The sequence below is a fragment of the Phoxinus phoxinus genome, assembly GCF_949152265.1.
Source record: "Phoxinus phoxinus genome assembly, chromosome: 14".
Classification (NCBI taxonomy): Eukaryota; Metazoa; Chordata; class Actinopteri; order Cypriniformes; family Leuciscidae; genus Phoxinus; species Phoxinus phoxinus.
Window position 1 is genome coordinate 6,323,246 of NC_136889.1, and position 22,987 is coordinate 6,346,232.

General features: G+C 37.4%; 1 protein-coding gene across 5 annotated transcripts in view; it reads right to left on the reverse strand.

The window, feature by feature from the left end:
- col13a1 (collagen, type XIII, alpha 1) overlaps window positions 1-22,987 on the reverse strand; it is a 99,303-nt gene that overhangs the window by 18,393 nt on the left and 57,923 nt on the right. For 2 of the 5 annotated variants that reach the window (XM_079634143.1, XM_079634142.1), the window contains exons 10-24: window positions 22,285-22,311; window positions 22,125-22,151; window positions 21,990-22,016; window positions 19,733-19,774; window positions 16,093-16,185; window positions 15,784-15,825; window positions 15,654-15,671; window positions 15,141-15,167; window positions 14,683-14,727; window positions 12,622-12,648; window positions 1,303-1,380; window positions 1,116-1,142; window positions 955-990; window positions 755-811; window positions 592-615 (exon numbers count right to left, since the gene is read on the reverse strand). In XM_079634143.1, the coding sequence (XP_079490269.1) occupies window positions 592-615; window positions 755-811; window positions 955-990; window positions 1,116-1,142; window positions 1,303-1,380; window positions 12,622-12,648; window positions 14,683-14,727; window positions 15,141-15,167; window positions 15,654-15,671; window positions 15,784-15,825; window positions 16,093-16,185; window positions 19,733-19,774; window positions 21,990-22,016; window positions 22,125-22,151; window positions 22,285-22,311 (597 nt within the window). Of the gene's footprint in view, window positions 1-591; window positions 616-754; window positions 812-954; window positions 991-1,115; window positions 1,143-1,302; window positions 1,381-2,490; window positions 2,536-2,622; window positions 2,659-4,190; window positions 4,236-9,656; window positions 9,702-12,621; window positions 12,649-14,682; window positions 14,728-15,140; window positions 15,168-15,653; window positions 15,672-15,783; window positions 15,826-16,092; window positions 16,186-19,135; window positions 19,202-19,732; window positions 19,775-21,989; window positions 22,017-22,124; window positions 22,152-22,284; window positions 22,312-22,987 lie in introns of all 5 variants that reach the window. The other 3 variants (XM_079634140.1, XM_079634144.1, XM_079634141.1) reach the window with 3 other exon arrangements.

Genomic DNA, 22,987 nt, shown 5'->3' on the forward strand with positions numbered 1-22,987 from the left:
CCGGCCACACAAAAAAGTTGCTGTTTGGATTTAAATAGGCAAATGCTTAAGAGTCTATGACTGGATCATAATTGCAGTGATTATTATGTTTCTGGCATCGTATATGTTTGGCTACAGTTCTTCTAACCCTGATTGATGGTGTGTAGCTTTTCATTTCTTAAACAACCATGTAGGAAGATGTTTCATGGCCATATTTCAGGATGACAATGACAAGATTTATCAGGCTCGAATTATAAGGAATGGTTGGGAGGATTGCTTGAATGCTTGAAGAATTATTTTCTCACATGAATCGGCATCTCTGAGTCCAGACCTTAAATTCATTGAAAGTCTTTGGGATGTGCTGGAGGAGACTTTACAGAGTGCTGGAATCTTGCATTCTCAATACAAGATCTTGAGAGCAAAAATTGAACACAACATGTATTTCCATCAAGAGGCGCATACATTTTTTTAAATTATCCAATCATAGACTCTTAAGCATTTGTTTATTTAAATCCAAACTGCGATTATAATTTTTTTGGCCGGATACTCAAACAAAATGTTATCCAGTTTCCTAACAACACAACAAATACAGAAAAGGCCATTGACGCTTACCACTGAATGCACATTGCGAATATCCTGAAAAACAAAATGAAATTAGTGCCTTCATACATTACAAATCTATTGAACCTATTGAAACTTTTACAATAAGGCAGAGAAGGGAATATGCAAATTGACCAAATTATAACATTTGTATGCATAAAAAATAAAGACATACATTTTCATTATTGTTGATTAAAGTTTTTCCTGGCTCCCCAGTTGGACCTGGTGGTCCCTGTTGAGTGATGGGAGAACAATCAATCAATTAATATATAACGTTACTTCTGATATCAACCACACGATAAACAAACCAGACATGTTTGCATCATTCTCTGTGTCAGTGACAAACCTTACACTGTGCACATGGCCTCTACTCACCCTTGGTCCAGATGGGCCTTCCTGGCCAGTTTCACCCTGCAAGGCAAAATGCATTCATTTGTGCTATTGTTCTCCAAAGACGTATTTAAAATATAACAATGATACCAGGTCATCTAGAGTTGCAAGCACTCAATTTGGGTAATAAAATGTAAATTGCTCACCTTTATGCCATGATCACCTTTATCACCCTGTGAAAAGACATGCAATAATGAACCTGATATTCACTTTTTACTAAACCATAAGCAGATTCTGGTAGACTGGGCATGTCATGCCACACCAAGAAAGCAATTTAGCAGCAGATATAAAAGGCTACTTGTAGCTAGTTGGTGGAGAACGCGGGCTATCTACCTTGGGTCCAGCTTGTCCTGGGGTACCGGGTTCTCCTTTAATGGCAGTTCCTGCAGCATTAGCATCACCTTTTTCTCCCTGGCAATACATACAAATTTAGGAGTTAACCATGACTTGACTGATTCAAAGATTCAAGGCACAGCTCTATTTAATGAAGGCGTATACAACATTCTAGTGTAAGCATCTTGTTCCCATTTGCTTTTGAAGCATTACAGTTAGCGTATTTAATTCACAACAGATGTGGTACTTAAACACAGGGAGCAAGGATAAAGGTGTGGTCACATTAGATTCAATTATTTCAGACACCACAACAAATATGGGCTTCAGGATATGAGGCCTCCCTTGTTGGGCTTCTGTGTAGCAGAAACACTCATTTATTAATTTATCACAACTTTTAAAAATGTTAAAACAAACTGTCTTCTTCCATTTGTTGCAACACTGTAAACCAAGCAGATGTAATGATTGTTTGTATTTACATGTGCATAAATGTAAATAAATGGAACACAAAGTCTAGTTTGACCGCAAATAATAAATCCAGGTGTACAAACACCATTGAGTGCAGACATTCAGCTCACCACTTCACACATGTCTTTCAGACATGCATGTATAATTAAAGTCAAATCAATGCAATTCACCCCAAAAAAACAACAACAAATAAAATGCTGCTATTTTTATTTAGCCTCTTTTTATTCCAAACCCACAAGGCTTTCTTTTTTTCTCTGGAACAAAAAAGGTGATTTTTTTTTAGAAATAGCATTAAAGGCCTCCCTTCCATATTACCGTAATATGTTTTCGGTATTTGAAATAAAGCTGAAATAAAATATAATTATTAATGAAAAACTTAAACTTTAAAGTAGTATAACTTAAACGAAAATACCTTAACACTAAATAGAAACATGTAATAAAATGTCTCACATAAAAACATTTTTTTGTTTTAAATCAAAATATTAATAAATACAATAATACTAAAATAACACTCACATTTTTGGAATAAGGTGCATACGTTGTATGTCACTATTATGATGCTTTATTTATGAAGATTTAAAATCTTAAATGAATCATTGTGTTCCATGGAAAAAAACACAGTCATCAGGTTTGAAACTGCAAAGGGGTGAGTAAAATTCACCCTAAATATTGTCAGAACAAGCACTTATGCAAGACATAACCACAGCGCAAATTCAGGTGTACCTTGTAGCCCCGTTTTCCAGGGATACCAGAAATACCAGCCTGACCCTTCATAGTGACAGAAACATTTCTTTAAGTATTTCATATGCTCAACAAATGTGTTAAAGATACAGCCACACCAAACCAGGCCTTTACCTTTCGTCCAGGGACGCCTGGGAAACCAGGCTCTCCCTGAAGGGTTCAAGATTTCAACATTAGAAAAACAGAGAAAGAGAGAAAAGGAAAACAGTGAGAAAAGACCTAAACACATCCTCAAATGCTGACCTTTGAAAATCAACAAAGGAATCAACATCGTATATTTTGCCTGAAAAAGACATTTCAACTGAAGATTATTTTCTGTAATTATTTAGCCAAACACTGTTTACATCTATCGTAAACCCCCAATGGTCTATCTCTATCAGATGTCATAATCTCTATTGAAGCAATTAGAAAGCACATGCTGGAATCAATATTTAGATTTGTATGTCGAAGTTTGTGCTCTCCAGGCACGCAAATAGCTGATCACTAGCAGCGCCGCAATGAGCCACCTCCCTACAATTGGTTTGTTATTAATAGTAAAGAGCACATGACAGTTATTTAATTCATGTCTGTTATCTCTACTAATGAGCAGACATGAAGGCAGTGATTTACAGACACAGCTGTGGCTGCATGAGGACACTCAACCCATTGGGGTCGAGGGTGACTGCTTGTGGCACCATCCGTCTTTCTCCTGCCATCTCCCTCCTCAAGTCTCAGACGCCACTTTACAGTGTCAGAAGGGGAGACGGTTATATGTTATGTGCATGTATAAGTAAGGGATAATGTACATCCAGCCGGTTGTTATCTCAGAATAAACCCCCGACAGGGTAAAGAAGACCCAGACGCGAAGCGGTCTTGCATCAGCCTGAAGGGGGTTTATTCTTAGATAACAACCGGCTGGATGTACATTATACGGCTTATTACACGGCTACTTGCCAAGTAAGTAAATAATTAGACACGAAATATTGTATATTTCAATAATATATCTGAGTTGAAATATTTTATTAGGTCTTTAAACGCAAAGCTTCTGCGGAGAGAGCAGTTGCAAGTTCAAACTAGACGGACATTTAAGAGATACGGTAAACAGTCACTTATTACACAGCATTTCGCCACATAAATAATTATGGAGATAAGAGATATTGATTTCAGATTAAAATTTTAGGAATTTTAGTTTGTATCTTAAAATCCAACAGTGTACAAAACAATAGTCACAAAATGGCAGCAGCTGTGTTTGTATGAAACAAGAGAGAGCGAGTCCACGATACTGGCATAATTAAATAACTGTATTAAAACTAAAATAGTTTTAATATTTTAATTGCTCACCACATACAAAACTTCCACGAAGAAAAAAACGTTCATAGTAAGCGTACAGCGCTGCTGACTTCAGTAACCCGGATGAGCCTGTGTTATCTGTTTTCAGCGGTTGTTATTGAGATTGACCAATCAGAATCAAGTATTCCACAGAGCCGTGTAATAATGAGCTATTAATAGCCTTTGGTGTGAAAGCAGTTCTACATAAAATCTTAACAGATAAAATTGAGCTCTCAAAGGAGCATCTTAGCAATGCAATGCTTCTGGAAGAGCATGCAAGGTTCTGGGAAAAAAGGATGGTTCTTTATAAAATGCTGGGGATCATGGGTAACAGGGAATGGGGTTAAATATAGGCTGCAGTAGAAGTGAACTACCTTCACTCCTTGTTTCCCAGGCATTCCAGGCATCCCTAGCTCACCCTGCAAAATCATCAACAATTACTCATCATTTCAATACTTAAGCAGTCACACATTAACAAGCCAAAACCAGAGATTGCACTCATAACACAAGCAAAACACCACTGAAAAACTTTTGCTTCAGCAGATTGTTAGACATGAGGACAAACCAGAATTGCCCAGCACATCTGCTCACCACTGTATTGCAAGTTGTGCTCTGCATGGTGGCAGTGTTGGGACTTGTAACGTGTCAAATAGACACATTAATGAAGTAATGTTTTGGTCAATTGTCAACAGTGTAGTGAATCTAGCGATGCATGAAGCACAGCTCACACAGAAGTCACTTTCAAAGCAAGCAGCTTTCTGTTGGTCAAAGCGTGTAACCAAATAGAACCAGATGTGAAATCTGTGTTGGAAAATCTTTCGCCCTCAAGCAAAATATCTGATAGTGCAGATTTCGATTGCAATGACTATTTCAACAGTGAACAAGAGTAAATGAGTAAACATTTACTTGTTAAATTGACACCAAAAACCTCTGTTTCAGTGGAATTCAGCATTTCCAATATAAAATATACATTTCCAATGTATTTCTAATGTAAAAGATGACTTTAAGCCAATAACTTCCACTGGAGGAAAGATATTTTCAGTCAGCTGACAGTGAGAAAAAGTAAGGCAATATGAACATAGCATTTTCCACCAAAAAGAAGCAAATTAACACAATTACTTTCTATAATAATTAAAGCAACATAGTAATGCGTTGCATTTAAAAGCAAAGTTTTTCCAACACAGTAAACAAGCAATACTTCACTGGTCAACCAGCTAGACAAAGCACACCTAATCAGCATAAACCGGCTTTGACCAGTATGAAAACCAAGCTGGATTCTTTAGTAGGTTTATCAAACACACAAACAAACAGTTAGATTAGTTAGTCCTCAATCATTACATTACATGGTAGCGCCTCAAGGGAAGCATTTTACAACATGTCCAGAAAGCCTCTACAGAAAACAACGCATGACATTCGAAGACTGGCCAGACAACAGGCAGTCGAGGGCAGAAGTCAAAGATGGCATGAAGACTCCAGTGAGTCTGAGCAGAGGGCAGATGGCAGAGCCTAGCTTGGCATAACCCGCTTTGACAGGTGCAGTGGTCAGACCTTGGAGAGGGTTGCAGGTTATCAAGAGAGACAGACGCCACGTGTGTGCGGTTTGAGAGGGTATTAATGATCCAAGGCACTCTGGTGTGCTTTTGGGCTTGAGACAAGACTGCTTGTCATACTCAGCTGCTTTCATAAACATCGTCCAATCAGCGACCAGAAAGGCGGTTGGGTTTGGACAAGGCAGAGAGTCGTATGAGAGTTTATGCGTGTTCCCAGTAGATGAAAGAGTCCGACTGCATGTACCCGTCCCGTTTAGGGAATGGAACGATGTAGTGATGGCTGATCACTTTGATCATGAAAGAGAGACTTATTGGACCCATGCTGAAAACAGGAAGTCTCTTTGATCTTCTTAATTTCCAATCAACTCACACCATTCCATTAGGCCCTGGTGCCCATCGTCATGTCTCATTCTACCCCGTCTGCTTCTATTTTAGAGTGAAGAGCACTTGGTGGAGCAGAGGCTAGTGTGTGGACTGACACAGGCTGCAAGTGATTTATGGGAGTGCTAATCTTCAGGCTAAAAATGATGAGGACGGAGCCTTTGGAGTTGAGGGGCACTCTGGGAAGGTGAAGAGAACAGTCATCAGCACTGAGAAGAAGTGGCTGCAATCTTTGCTGACAAACGTGATTCCTTCAGGACAGTTCATAATAAGTAATGACTTACTTTGACTCCTATGAAATACGAGAGCTTGGTATACGTTCTTGGCCCGAGGTATAAAGGGAAGACGGGTGAGAGGAATTTCCAAAATAAACCTAATAATTTCCATTTATATATAGACATGCATCATGAACTGCTCAAGTTCTTTGAGACACAAAGGATGCTTGTTTGAAGAGAAAACCAACTATTGAAAATTCAGTTCTGACTTTTAAAGACACAGTGTGTGATTTTTGAGGCACTAGCAGCACCAAGCGTAATAGAGAGCCTAAGTCCCGCCCCTCCGCTTCCGGCTCATGTGACCTTATTTCGGAAAAAATATGTATGGTAGTCAATGGCGAGAGACAACTTATCTTTTTATTCCGTTCGAACTGTGCCCTGAATTACACATATGATGTTTGTCATTTTAAAAGATAATTATGAAAGTCAAGAAACTTGCAGTTTGTCATAAAACAGAAGAGTAACATTTAGTTTTATGTGAAAATCGCTCAATGAACTACATCTCTCGTCTCGCACTGTACGTCACCGTTGCTCGTATGCGTGCAGTCTGATACAAAACACTCAGGCATGACAGCATAACGTTACAATTATAACGTAAGACTATAGAAAAATATGACAGACGTTAGCTTCAGTAAAGTTAGCTTCATTCATTGAGAGAAAAGGTATGACGTCACATGTGCGCCTTTTGGGTTTGTAGTCTTTGTAATTACGTATTTTCACAGTCTTATACCTCAACAGTTTTACATCAAACTGCGACTTTCTTGACTTTAAAATGTATCTTTTAAATTGACAAACATCATATGTGTAATTCAGGGCACAATTCAATCGTGATCAAAATATTTGTTGTCTCTCGTCATTGACTACCATACAATATTTTTCCGAAGTAAGGTCCCATGGTGGTCAACCGGAAGGGGAGGGACTTAGGCTCTCTATTGCAGTCTGTTTGATTGAACATTCTGATTGGGTGTGGCCAGACTCACGCCAGCCAATGGCCTGAGTTTGGGACAGGACTGTCTGTTTTGCCGAACAATTCTGTATCCAATTCTTTTTTAATGTTCTTGTTTTATGTTGGATTTATGTTTAAAGCAATAAAAAAAGTGCTCAGTACAACTTCAATTATGTAGTGCCTAAAAACCCAGTAAAATCACTGTAATGCATGGCTTCTTCTGACTTATTGCTTTAATAGCCCTTGGGCTCTCTATTTGAGCAATCTCGGTCTAGAGAGCCAATGTCAAAGAGAAAGAAACAAAGCCGCTCTCATTTGATCTTGGAGGTCCACTTCACTGGGCGGTTCTTTAAATTCATGTCATCATCTCTCATTCCTACTTGACATAAGAGTCTAATGGCAGAGGGACAACACGTGTTACGTGGGTGCACATCTGTCTTTTACTCTCTATGTGTGTGTGCACGTTTGATTGTTTCTGTAAATGTGTGTTACATTTCGTCCAGTTGGAAGGAAATGCATACAGTCTTTAGCAGCCTCACTTAATACAGATGAGGCTCACCAACTGTTGGCTGCAGGGGTAAAAGGAGTAAATTTAGCGTTTGCTTATCTCCTTTTTATCTCATAAATTTTCACTGGCTTTCATGACACAAAACCTAGTGCTGCCTATTAATGAGAAAGACAGATGTTTTTGATGGAAGACAGCAGTTTCCCCAACAAAAAGGAGCTGTGTCGGTACCATAGTAAAGTTATGGTACACATTGTTAATATAATACCAGTTCAAAGTTTTGACTGACACACAGGTTTTAATCTGTTCTCATTATAGTGCTGAAAAGCTTGAAATGAGTTATCTAGACAAACATACATTTTAACAACATAAGAATCTCTTTATGAAGCTAACTTTTAATTTAAAAGACATTTTACTGTCATCATCATATTGCACACGTGAACTACTTCGATACAGTTTGCAAAGTATCCCAGGATGCACCTCATGAAGTCAGTTGTGAGAATGAACATAGCGAGTAAAGCTGGAATCTAGACAAAGATTAAGTTCAAATATAGTTACAAGAAACAGTTTTGTCTAAAAATGTTGGTCACTATATAATTTTCACTATTTAATAGTTTTCACGACATTATTTTATTATAAATTGTATAATAGGTTTGTCCAAAACTTTGACTATTACCATAGTACTATATTTATGTACACTATACATAGTATGTTCAAAAGTTATTCAATTGTTTTATACTTTTATTAATCAAGGATGCATTATTTTGATCAAAAGTGTCAGTAAAGACATTTATACCATTACAAACGATTTCTATTTCAAATAAATGCTGCTCTTTTGAACTTTTTGCTCATTAAAGAATCTTGAAAAAAATGTCACGACTTCCCCAAAAAATCATGCTAATAATTCTTTTTTTGTGCACCAAATCAGCATATCAGAACAATTTCTGAAGGATCATGTGACACTGAAGACTGGAATAATGATGCTAAAAATTCAGCTTGAACATCAGGATATTAAAATAGAAATCAGTTTAAATTGTAGTAAATTGTGCTTTTACTGTATTATAAATGCTTCTTTAAAAAAACACTATCATGTTATTTACATTTCAAGGTATTTCAAAGAATATCATGGAACTATTAGAACAACCATGTCCAATAAAAAATGCAAGTACCATGGTACTTTCTGGTTCGTTTTTGATTCTGCCTTAATTAGTTACATACAGTGTTGTGTTAAAGGGCACAGTGTCAAAGGATATACATAGCAACTACATGTAAATCCCTCAATGAAATGTTCAAACAAGCAATAGCCTGGTCCCAAGCCTGCAACCTCAATCATATCCCAAACTTTTTCTGCATTTAATTAGAGGCGCTGATCAAGTTGTGTATGTATATAAACGTATAAAAAATACTAAATATAGCACTGCTGCAGATGTGCTTATTCATCTGTCAGTTCCCCAGCTGGCACATCTGCTGAGTCTGATGATGAAAACATTCATACTTAAACAGACCGCTCAAATACAGAAACACAAAGCACTGTCATGACAACAGACCTAACAATCGAAGAGTATGGCAGCATGTGTTTGGCAGGGACAACGGCAGGTAGCAAAAATAAGTGTGCTAAGTCCATCAAGCTGTGTGTAACAGGGGACTCTCCACAAACAGCAGGTTTAGAAGCCTGTAAATCAGATGCACAGGTGATCAGATGAAGGAAGGAGGGAATGTCTTGAGCTAGCGGCCTGTTTTTCTCTTAGCGTGCAATCCCTCTGGTCTCCCAGCATGACTCCGGTACTGAGTCATATGTCTTTGTGCACATCCTGGTTTCAGTTGCAAAGCATATGTCCTGCCCTCAGCCCTTGCGAGTCCTCACTTTAGTAACATAAGCTGGTGTCTACCAGTGGTGCACACGTCAATGAAAGTGGATGAGTTATAAGAATGTACATTTAGAAAGAGACCCGAAAATGAATGAACGAACAGACCAGAATTTAAGACGTTGTTCACTAAAAACGTCCTGTCCACTTTAGTTCTCAATCTCAAAGTCTCTTATATCGTGTTGCAGTCTATATCCAAGAAGTTTGAGAACATTGATCATGCAATGCCATGCAAATATCATGATAGTTAGATTTTTGCGTCATACACACACCAGAAGTTAAATGCACTACAAACTACATCTCTCAGGCTCAGAGTACCTTCTCCCCATTCTCTCCTGTTTTCCCATCCATCCCTTGTTCGCCCTACACAAATGCACAGATGGGAACATCTTCAGCAGATCAAAATATGCCGTACACCACAAATGCACACAAACTGCTGGAAGCCAACCGGAGAAAATATGCAGACATTGTGTAATCCCAAACAAAATCATGAGATGAGAAAGTGTTTTCTTCTGGCACAATCCAAATAAAGATGCCAAAAACAATAAATCAATATAAGGATGATGATCTAAAGTAAGCGTCTGACCCTGTGAGCATCAGGACGTTTGACTATAGGGCTCTAGGGTGGTCCTGAGACAGACGTCGGGGGGAGGAGAGGATGTGCAGAGGAAATGAAAATTTCATCAAACTCAGGCTTGTAAAGGAGTTCGGTGGGACAGGGAGTTCACGTAAGATGTCTGGCCTATGAACTCAAGCCTCAGCTTGCTCTCTCATCTGAACAGGGTTTATTTATACACACCATGAAATTGTTTAGAGAGCACAGTTTTCTTTCTTGTATTGTATTTTCTAAAGGAAACAGGAAGTTTGGGGTGGGACATACATTATATATATATATATATATATATATATATATATATATATATATATATATATATTTTTTTTAAAGTAGGCTTTATTTATGTCACACCACGATATTATTATAATTTTGTAATAATTAGGGAAAGGGAAGAGGTGGGTGAAATGAAAACAAAAGTATCTAAAATGTTCTTTGCATTCATAATAGGTTCAGATACATTTCAGCCTAATAGTGATACTTCATGGAATGGCCCAATTTACACGTATTTTGTGTATTTTCAAATGACAAAATACTGTATTTTTATTTTGATACATTTTTTTCACACAGTATCTTGTATTTTATTTAGATTTTTTTAAACAGAGGCATTTTGCATTTTTATTTTAAATACATTCTCATGTATTTGTGGCCAGATGAGTTCAGTGAGGCTGTCTATCACTGCTGGCTTTAGAGGACAGCGTTCAGCATTAAGCAGTTAGACAGTCTGGATAGCGGTATCCTGTAGGGACTATTTGTGTATCAGCAGGTGTAAACTTTACGTGCGTCCCACTCCTCTTTACAGGCCAAAACTTCCCCAGTGAGAAACAGTGTAATCACTCCAGCAGATGCATGTCTTCAATAGAAGCAAATGCCTCAGACATGTGATATAGTTGTACAAACATAAATCTTTAGATGTTTAGATTACTCTCTATATACTCTCTATACTCTATACTGCTCCTTCAAGATGCTTTAGCCGGGGGTGTCAAACTCAGTTCATGGAGGGCAAGTTTAGCTTCAACCTTAATTAAATTCACCTGATCCAGCAAACCAAGTCCTTCAGAAGTATTTGAAAACTGTGTCTGTGTCTGAAATCGCCCCCTATACCCTTAAATAGGGCACTATTTGAGGGGACAGCCATTCGTAGTGGTGTCCGAAACCACAGCGGACGTTATCGAGCGCACTCGTTTTCATTCACTCCTTCAAGTGGACTATATTAGTGGACTAATGTAGGGAATAGTGAATGAGGGTATAGGAGGCGATTTCAGACAAAGCACAGGGTCAAGTCTTCTTCATTCATATAGCGCTTTTAATAATGTAGACTGTTTCAAAGCGGCTTTACAGTGATAAACGGATAATTTAAGGTAACAGAGATTGTTTTGGCTTTATAGCGGCTCTTGAATAAAGATATTTTCCAGCTAAAGTTAGTTTTGATTGATTCCCTTCCGTCGCAACGATCATTAGTTATTAAATTAGAGACCGCTAAGACGACATCGTTGTCCTAACTTTTTTCCCTAAATTTCCGTTCTCTCGACACAGACTTTAAGCGTTCACGTGCGCATCAATAATTAGTTCTATAGTTATGCGCATTTGAATATATTTTCACAGGTTTGTAATTCCCTACAAACAAGCCGTAACAAACTACTTGTCTGTTTTTCAATTTTATTTTACAGAATTTTATCACTTCAGGATACGCGAAACTGAAATGATCCCGACAACGCTTTATCTGTAGAGTGGTAAAGGGATCCTTCACAGGGGAGAGACTAGTTGGCACTTGTTTAACAAGGCAGTGTTTAAATCCCATTTTTTATGCCCTTCCCTCTGTAACTTCCCTCCCTCTCGTTCACTCGGATGTATGTCATTGCTTATGTTGCACAAGTGACCACTACTTCTGGAACCCTTGTGATGTATTTAAATGGAAATCCCTAAGCTCTTGATCACTTGGAATCGGCTATTGAGCTGATTTATTATTTACAGTTTTTTTCCTTATAAATTTGTTTTATACATAGGCATGAATGTATGCTTAGGCTGTAAAATTCTGTCAGGACTACTATTGTCAAAGATGATTAATTAGCATACAGTTTGGATGGGTGGTGGTAGGCCTATGGTCCCGTTCTGGGCAAGAACTCCCTGCGCATTCATGCCTCAATCAGATTAGCGACTGTATTTTTATTAACTAATATAAACAAAGATGAATACATGTTGTAAAAATATTGCTCACTGCTAGGTCATGTTAACTGATGTAGTTAACAAATGAGACCTTATTGTAAAGTGTAACCACTTTAATAAACCACAAAGATGACATGATAATCAAAACTGAATGCAAATATAATATTTGCATACACACAACAACAACAAAATATGTAAAGGTGAAGTGTATGTGTCACCACCACACGCAATTGCAAGTTGGCCTGCCATTGGTTAAACAAACAGTTAGCCCCTCCCCCAAACCCATGCTATTGGTTGAGTCAATGTTGCCATGTTGGGCTGGTCAAGACCAAACAAACAGATCAATGATTTGATAGCACCATAAGGACAGTGTTTACACTTTATGGAGTTAATCAACCTACGAATAATTTACTTACCGCTGAAAGTATTTTAACATGTCAAAATTACATCACTTTTAAACTTTTTTTTTTTTAAATAGCAAGCAGAACCAAATGCGTTTCTTACCTTCAGTCCTTCATCTCCTTTAATTCCCTAAAGAGAAACAAAGCAAATAAAGTGATCAATATGCAATGAAATGCAAAATAAACATTTCCTCAGCCCAAAAACAACTAACTTGCAACTAATTTACGTCTATCACAGCAACAGGACAACAGTTTCAGTCCATGACATCATTTATCTAAACAACCAGTTCAGTCTCCTGTTTAGTGGAGGAAATATTCGAACAATCATTTCTTTTCTGTGCTATTCAATGCCGTGTGGTTTGGCTGTGCCGAGTAAATAACTAAACAACCATGAAGGCGACAGACAGTAATATTTCAGAAATAAAGTCTCGTGGGAGGAAGACAAAGTACGATGTTGATTAATGGCGTTGGTAATGTGCCGGATAACATGTCTCCTCTGATTTGAACCTTTTAATTGTAAAGCCATTGACTTGGCCCTTTGCCTCTCTCATAGATGAATGTAAAGACGTCTCTTTTCTGAATAGAAACGAGAGGCCTGACGGGAGACAACCTCAGCACACAGGGGGAGAAAGCATTTTAACCTGCCTTCATAAATCTTTGGTTTTGTGAGTTTTTATGAGCGCAACACTTGCCAGTATCCAGAAGGTGGTGCAGTTGTGCAAAATAACTGCTTCTCTGCTGTAGCACAAAACATTTCACCTGAGCTAAGATTAAAAAAGTGACAAACACAAAGCTATTTTCCATAAGCTATTTTCCATAATCTCACTGTGTGACATGCTTACTATCAATCTAGCTTTAGATATTGACTGGGTGCGTGTGTTGGACACGAACTATGTGGCTGATGGAAGAAAGCTCAAGTTCACTAAGGTAGATTGGATGGGAATCGATATGCAGGTTGTTCCAGAGTTCCCACGGGTAAAAGCGAAACACAAATCCAAGATTGCGAACTATATAGGTAGTTTCAAAGCAAAGCAAATTCAATTTCACATGGAACAAATTATATGTGGTTTTTGTGCCAACATGTATCCCTCACAAAGTGTCAATCAATGCACTTGTAACTTCACACAGGCTAAGCTGTTTGACCCACTGTTCTGTGCTATTCTGGAAACAAGTGCGGAAAGATTGATTGTGAGCAGGAAAGTATTCAAGAAAGAAAAAAAGACCAAAAGATAGTTTTCTCTACAATATATGGTTACATGCTCAGCAAGTGTGCATTAAATTAATCAAAAGTGACAGTACGGACATTTGTAATGCTATAAAATACTTCTATTTCAAATAAATTCTTATCTATGAATCCTGAAAAAATAAAAAAAAACATATTAAGAAACATTGCTGATAATAAGAAACGTTTCTAAAGGATCATGTGACACTGAAGACTGGAGTGATGGCTACTGAAAATTCAACTTTGCCATCACAGGAATAAATTACATTTTAAAATATATTAAAATAGATAACAGCAATTGATTTAAATATATTTCACACTATTACCATTTTTACTATATTTTTGTTCAAATAAATCCAGCCTTCGTAAGCATAGGAGGCCGTTTTCAAAAACATACTTTTTTTTTTTTTTAGTTTAGTGTGTTTTGCGCTTTTCATAGCATTACACTAAGCCCCATCTACTATCTTAATTTAATCTTTCATTACCTCAGGGATAATGCACTCAATGACTTTAGAGTTAAGCACATTGCTGAAGGGGAAGACAGTAAAACCCCAAACAGATGCTGTTATCAGCCGATACTTTGTCTAAATCCTCTAGTGCTCCAGTGGTATTTAAACTCAACCAATAAAGGTGCCGTCCCACTGGCTTAATCAAAACTATATGTTTTGGGTATCTGATGTCACACCTAATGACACTCTTAGATGAAATCCGCCTCTCTTCTGTTGGAGGCCTGATTAAATGAAGTTTGGGTGCAGAAAAAGGAGTATTCAAATTACATACTTCAAGACATTGATTGACAAAACAACAGGAATCGGACTCAAAGGGGGCTGTCAATCTGATGTATGGGATTATGTAATGGGTTGACCCAGAAGTGATGGGTGACCTGTGGAGCAGGTTAATTATTTAAGCTGCTTAAACCAGTCAAAGGTTACAGATTCTTACCTTGGGGCCTTCAGGTCCACTTGGACCTCCTTCACCACGATCACCCTGAGAGATAAGGAAAAAATCAGTACGAGAAAAAAGCCCATGCAGGAAGCAAATGGTAAAGTTTGACCAGATGAATTGTGTTCTTTCTAATCCACTAATATTTTATCCATGGTCTAGCATGACGTGCCAAGCTTCTTTCTCCAAGTTTCAAACTTTTCATCTAGCGATTAATAAGCCTAACATTCAGAGCTCTGCCCTGCAACTTAGAGGTTTTCAATCACTCTGCCGAATGATTAATTGATACGTCATTCTGCTTAATTCCTGAATGTTCCTCTGAGGAGGAGGATCCGTTTTGTTTAAGCAATCAGCAGCAGAGCCAAATTTCCAGTTCTAAGATGTGGGATTTAAAAAATGGCTTTTCGGATAACACAAACAATAAATGTCTACTCATGAACTTTGATGGACACACTCACCTTATGTCCAGGTACACCGGGTTCACCCTATAAAAATAATAAAAATAAAAAACAATCAGATATCCATCCAAGACCTATTTGCTCTGTGGCTTTTATCGTGAATTTGTTTAAAAGGGGCTATGAGCAAAGTGGTATGCGTTTATTGGGAACTTCATGTCCAAAGGAGTAAGCCTCCAGTTACAGCTCTTATATAGACCGCCAGCACACAACCGTTATAGAGAGCTGAAGTACGCTCCTATAAGGGACTAGTGCTCCTAAATGGAGCCCAATTAATATTCCCCAGTATAAACGCAGTGGCAATTAACGCATCAGGGGAAATACATACTTATCCAACGGCAACACGGTTAATCAATTATGGCGTATCCACCCCTTCTGTACTGGCAAAGACAGAGCGGACCCACCCTGTAGGCTGCTGAACTGTGTGTGAACTTCATGTGAGCCTGTTTATGACTCGCCTGTGGAAAATACTATCATTGCAGTGCAGCTGGACAGCTGTGTGGTTTTCAAGCTTACCTTCAGCCCCGGTAGCATCTAAAATCAAAGAAAAAGAAACAACATTTCAGTTTGAAGGATTATAGATTTCTGATGTCGAGTATCCGTGCGAGGAAGGTAAAGATGACAATGCATGTATTCGAATACTCACCCTTGGGTCTTTTCCAGGTTTTCCAGGTTCTCCGGGTTTACCCTTTTTCAAAAAAAAAAAAAAAAAAAAAAGTAGGTAGATAGTTAAAACACACACTCACTTTTTTATACGGTACACACTGTATATTCTGTCCCCTAAACCTACCAATTCAGAGAAAACTTTCTGTAAAACATCATATAGAATGATTTATAAGCTGGTTTCCTCATCGCACATGACACAAAGGGGTTTATTTTGCAATAAAAAGAGAAAAAGGAAAAAAAGCTGACTGTACATTGTCCAGGCTATAAATAAATAAATAGTGAGTTTTACCGGGGGGCCACCAGCACCATTTAGACCAGGAGTCCCCGAAGGCCCTGGGGGGCCAGGAGGTCCCGGTGGTCCTTGTGCTCCAGGCTCGCCCTGCTGAGAGACAGGAAGTTAGCATCTGAGATAAAGAAATCATTTGGATATAAAGTACAATTCATAACATCAGTGGCATGATCCACTCCGATTCAAATCCAGTAATTCACAATAATGAGATATGAAATTAAAGAATGAGCAAATTTGTTGATGGAATATTTACTCAAAATCTTTGATAAAATGTGATTTTGATTTTCTTTAAAAAAATATTTACAATAATTAAATGATGAACCAATGGATTTGAAGCTGAGAGGAACCCAAGTTTGAAGGTTGAGTAGAAAGTCAAGTGTCAGGATGAAATGATTGATGTTATTCTAGTTTATAGAGTACCATGTTTGGAAGATAGTGGGGGGGAATTTAGGGAAAAAAGTTAGGAAAATTTTCACTTAATGCGTTTAAGAACCTATTTAGTGGCCCACTAACCATTAACTACAGTAATGTCTCAAACTTAACAAACCCTACAATGTTGCTAGTGGTCTCACAAATCTTCTTCAGTCAGGTCTGCACCAGCGGTTCCCAACTGAGTTTTTTTTAAGATGCTAAGAATTGGACATGAAGTGGCAACCCAAAATATTTTGTTGTTTAAAATTGAATCCTCGAATTTTATCCTCACTGTAAGTGAACTCAAAATCCATGTAGTCTGGGTCATGTTTTTTTCCGGTGAGTTCGATTGGACGCACAGCCTTTGACGCAAAGAACAAAGAACAAAAATATATGAGAAGATTTTTCTCCTCCCTTTGAAAGGTTATTAAGCCGATTTATTTGATCAATTGTATTTAGCATAGCTTTTCCCAGGTGTCCGACCAGTTGAAAACCACTGCTCTACCTGATCCACTTATGGCTGTTTTAAAACTATCTCGGGTACTTCTCAGTTATGAGCAAGACGAGACCTTCAATACAAAAGAGACTAAACAAAATCATCTACAGGAAAGTGTCCAGTATTTACACAGCGAGAGGGATGTGAAAATAGGAAATAAGACTCGACTAAACAATATCCTACTCTTCCTGAGAAGAGACCATGAGGAAAACTGATTATCTAAGATTTCTGCTGTGTAATTAATTTTTTAAATGTCTGTTTTCAACATTAAAGAGGCTTAGTCTGCAAAACGGAACATTTGGTGTTAGAACTTATAATTTTCCTCCCATTAAAAGCATTTATTTCTAAGTCTGCTACTATAGACAGAAAATGAAGACCTCCTACATACTGGCAACCGTGTACAAGACTGATTAACCACAAAGAGAGTAGATACCGTGACAAAGAAAACCCTTTCTTTAACACGGTCTCTGTTCAGTAGCAAAGTCTGAAGCTCAAAGAAATCCGAAACGCATCCATCAGCTTCAGATCCATATTTTATCCATTTATTCCTTGACAGGACTTGTCGAGATTTGATTTATGAGGCCAGATGTAGATCCATTAAATGGAGACATTCCATGATCTCCATCCAATGCACAGACCCGACCCAACTCGGAGACCCATCCAATCAGCTGCAAAGATCTTTCCCTCACACTTTTTGTCTTCCACAGTATGTACCATTGTCTCCAAGCATGGTACTCGAAATTGGCGTGCACACCTGCAGAATTAAGATGGAGGACGGGTGCCAACCGTGGTCAACCTGTGCCAGGGGCACTTCCTGGAGTGGGCAGTAAAAACAGACAGCCTCACTTTTCTGCTGAGCTGTCTAATTTTTGTGTTATCTTTTGACTGTCATTGTTTTTTTTTTAAACTTCTGTTTGTTTTGTTATTATGTCTGGAGCCCTGCTTACTGTTCTTAAGGAATCTGATGAGTCATTGTAGACTGACGAAGAATAAAATATATACAATTTGAACTTTTAAACACCCCATGAAATGGCCTAACGAGTGTTTTTGTAAACATTTCTTTAGAGCATCTGATTGGACAAACAAATTGGACACGCCTATGAGTGCAAGTTGATGTCACAAGATTTTGTTGGTCTGTTTCCCTAAAAAGACTGTTCATTTGAAATGCATATGTTCTGAAAGTCTGAAAGTCAGTTATTAACACTCAACGATAATATGTCAACATTAGTTAATGCAATATCTAAAATTAAATAAAGAAAAATACTTTAATTTTGGTTAATTCCAACTTATACAAATACATTTTTAACAATTTGCATAAACTAACATTAGTTAACATGGGAACACTATTTTAATGTGTTAAATACATGTTAAATGCGTTTACTATAGTACTAACAGTAAATTATGCATAATTACAAGAAACTAACACTAAAACAAACCCTAAACCTGAACCTACAGTAAATGCATATCAATTAATATTACTCAGAACTAATTTGCGTAATTACACCGTAACCAGGACAAATGTGGCCTTTAATACATTATGAATATAATGAATGCTACAATTGTTTTTTGTTTATTGTTCATGATATCTGATGCATTAACTAATGTTAACAAACTTTATTATTGTAAATGTTACTGATTAAAACAGACATGGACTAAAAGACTCCAAATTTGAATCATTCTAAACATTTAATCGCATCCAAAATTCTCTAGTAGTTATATTAATCTTTTATATCCGAAATCAGTTCAAAAATACCTGAACGATCCTTAAACCCAACATTACCATAGGACTAGACATATGAGGACAATCCATTATGTATTAGAGAATTTTATTGAGATAATGTCCAGATGGACATAAAAGAAAGAGAGGGCCTGACAGAAGTTCTAGCTGTGGGGTAGAGTTTATAAGCCTATAAATTTTGTGAATTGGACATTACTTTAGGAAATAAGTGTATTTCAAGTGGACTATGTCATATCAAGACAATTCAACTATTGGCTAAGATAATTCAACCCCGGCTGTTTGTTCGAGCTTTGTTAATGAACTCAACACAGGTGGCACTAAGAGGCCTGGCTGGCAGTGGGTGGATGGAGGTTGGCATCCGTAAGGAAAGGGTGCGAGGGTGGCAGAGAGAGATGTACCTTGAGGCGCTTTAGGATTAGAGGGCTTATTGAGGGCATGTTGCGGACGGTGATGGGTAACATCTGCCGAGGTCACAAAGCACAGGTGGGCCACAGTGCACAAAACCACCAGGCCAACAAGTTCACCAGGAGGCCAAAGGAAGGAAACGGGCCAGAGATAGAAGAGGAGGGGAAAAACAGAAAAACAAATGAAAAAGAAAGTGAACAGTAAGGAAAAAGCAAGGCAAGGGGATAGAGAGACAGAGCCAAAGGGATTCAGCATCACTGAACAGAGTCACAGGTCCATCAGTGGAGTGGAGTACTGTAGGTTTGCTATTTATAAATGTAAAAATTTTCACAATTATCAAATTAATATCTCAAATTAAACATAAAAGATTTATGTTTAGTAATATGCAGGTAAAAGACTATACACACTATGCCGTAGATTCGATTTGATCATTTGTAGTCGACTAACACCCCTTTTAATTCACATATCAAACATTATCAATGATAATGCTTCATCTCCATTTTTCATCTCCACCTGTAACTCTGCAGCAATGCTGTGTAGATCAGGCTGGATTCAGTCTTGCCACAAAGAGAGTTTCGCAACAGACTTACTGTGGCCTGTCCTCCAGCACAGACGTTGACAATACGGCGTTTCTGTTGAGATCAGCATCATTGCAAAGCACAGATTGAAGAGTTATTCACCCATAGATATTCCACTAACAGTTGATATTACCCTAAATACAACTTGCCTTCTTGTTAATTGCCTGTATTTCATATTTCTACTCGGTGAATTACACATAAAAATGTACATCTATGGTTCCAAAAGTCAATAGTTAATCTAATTTAATTTAAACTTTTTTTCAATGAGGTCTCAGACTTTTGGACCTTAATGTACATGGAATATACACTACTGTTCAATAGTTTCAGGTCTGTATGCTTTTATGCTCACCAAGATGGTGTTTATTTAAAAAAGAAAATATTTTTTTTTTACATTTTACTATATTTAAAAAATGTATTTAATCCTGTGATGTTAAAGCTGAATTGTCAGCATCATTACTCCAGTCTTCAGTGTCACATGATCTTTCAGAAATCATTCTAATATGCTGATTTGCTACTCAAGAAACATTTCTTGTAATGTTGAAAACACTTGAGCTGCTTAAAATGTGTGTGAACACAGTGGCACAATTTTTTCAGGATTCTTTGATAAATAGAATAGAACAGCATTTATCTGAAATAATCTTTTGTAACATAAATGTCAATTTAATGCATCCTTGTAAAAAAATCATACTGACCTCAAACTTCTGAACGTAGTGTACATATTCCAATATATAAACGTAATATATAAAAAAGCAATATACACAATCTATAATATCATATATATAAGCGCACCGATTGTCTCACTGAATGTCCGAGTAAGAGAAAAATACATACAAATAAGGAAGGCAAGTGTTTTCGAGTATCATTATCTCCCTGCAGAAGGTTGTTCACCAATTTAACCAGAATGTTACATTGTGTTAAGGTACTCTATGCATAAGGAGGCCAATCAAAATATAAAAGACACATGGTATTTATGTATTTAACATATCCAAAAAACATTTGGATGCATTTTCGATGACATATAAAGTTACAGCTGCATAGTGTACCTTAAAATGATATACCACAACCATAAAAGTTCATCGAGAAGGCCAAAGAAAAAGCAGGAAAACAGCTGTGTGTTAAAATGTGTCATTATAAATTCCTATAGAGTTTTCAATCAGTTATAATAACAGGCACCTCTCTGCACCTCCAACAGTGCATGTGGATAAACTAGAGCACAGTTTTCAGCTATGTCTCTCTTTGCAGCAGGACTGTAACACACATATCACGGTATTAGGGATGAGGGACAGCGAACAGCCCACAAACCTTCAACATCAGAGCCTGACTGGAGCGCAAAGCTGCCAGCGTTTTCATTGGGAGCCCCTGTTTAAAACGGCCCAACATACAAATACATGGATACGGATACATGAACACACACACATTCAAGTGATAATACCCATTTTTGTTCCATCACTGCAGGGTGTATCCTTTTAGTCTAACGCAGTGACCTATGGGTTTAACCCTAACTGCAAATACAGTACTACAACCACCCAAAAAGACCTCCCTTATGTGCAGCTTTCTAAAATAGTGCACGTGGCCTGACTGACATGCATGAAAAATAACTGTGATATATCTGTATGGTACACTGACTACACTTATAAACACAATACTACACAATAAAAGCAGTGATTACATTCTTAGAAACAAATCTATCAACTGTACGTGTCCTGCTGCTGTTTCTGTACTTTCAGTAGAAACATCTACTGCCAAGACTATTTATCTGCTTCTATATTGCGTGTTGTTTTTGAGATTACATAATTGATATAGCTTCAAAAGGCCAAAATTACTTTTAAATAGGCTAGGGCTGTTACCAAGACCCCTTTTAACAGAGAGTCTTATCAAATCTAATTCAGCAGGCTGTTGGTAAAATTGCTGTGTTTACAAGAAACTGTGATTTCCCCGAGAGAGGGCTGATCAAATTTGAGGCCCTGCCTTGGCATGTGCTCATGTGTTGCCTATCTGAGGCTATACAAGCTGCCAATCCATTATTCCTTCCCTTTTCCCCCTCTATGTTAATGTCTCTAAATTAACCGCAAAACATGTTGTACATGTCTTTTTGAGGGTAAACAAGAGAAATCACTTTGACAAACTATAATGAAAACATATACTTAGGCTTTTTCAACACCAGGCAACCTTTGAAGCATATTTGGTAGCTTACTTTAAACCATAAATGAAACATTCGCAGTGTTCATGATATCGCAAAAACAATAAGTTAAATAAAACATTCACTCACCCTGTGAGTGTAGTCACCACATACACCCTAGAATAAAAAAAGAAAAACAAAGAAAAACAAAATCTGTCATGTGTCGTCCTCACAAATTATAAGAAAACTAGCTGCTATTTTAAATAATTTTTCGCATGATTCTACCTTCTCTCCTTTTGGACCAGGTTCACCCTGAAAAATAAGATTTGAACAAAACACTTAAAAATACATCCAACGTAATTCATGCATGACATTCCACTGCCACATAAAAACTCAAACTGGTGGAATTATGATGATATATTAATATATTTAAGCAAATACTTACTGGTACTCCTTTAGGACCACGAGGACCCTGTGGAAATAATCACAATTACAATACGGAGGTGTAACTGGATTATCTTTTCCTGTTTACGACCAACAGTGCCAAACCTCTCAGTCAAAACATGCGCAAACCAGTTCCTTATAAATTAATTTCTTATGATGAAAATGAAATACAAAAAAGGCTAATTGCTAAAAACAAACACAATTTTTAAGTGTTTTTACTACAGTAGGTTAGAAGTATCATTGTGTGTATGGAGAGCATCAGTGGCTGCTTTTAATAAATCAATGCCCCACAATTCATCATGCCTTCTGAAAAACATGTAACCCACAGCCTTAGAAATGACAGTTAGATTGATTCCAAGTCATAATGTTCATTCAGAAATAGCAACAAATCAATTTCTGTAATACTTCCATATAAGGCTAAAATCAAATATGGAGTGTGATGATTCTGAGAAGAAACTTATCAATGAAATTATATAAATATATAATATACATATACATATATATAAATCCATCTTAGGGTATATTTGTGTAAGCTATGTACTGTATTACTTTGAAAGCTCAGTGAGGCATGTTCAAAAGCTCAGCAGGGGTCGTTCAGCTCTGATGCCGTCTTATAAAGGTGTCATTTCAGAAAAGTGCTTCTCTTTTATAGTTTCTACGCTTGCCTTTTCTCACGATGCTATAAAAGATGGAACACAGAGGTT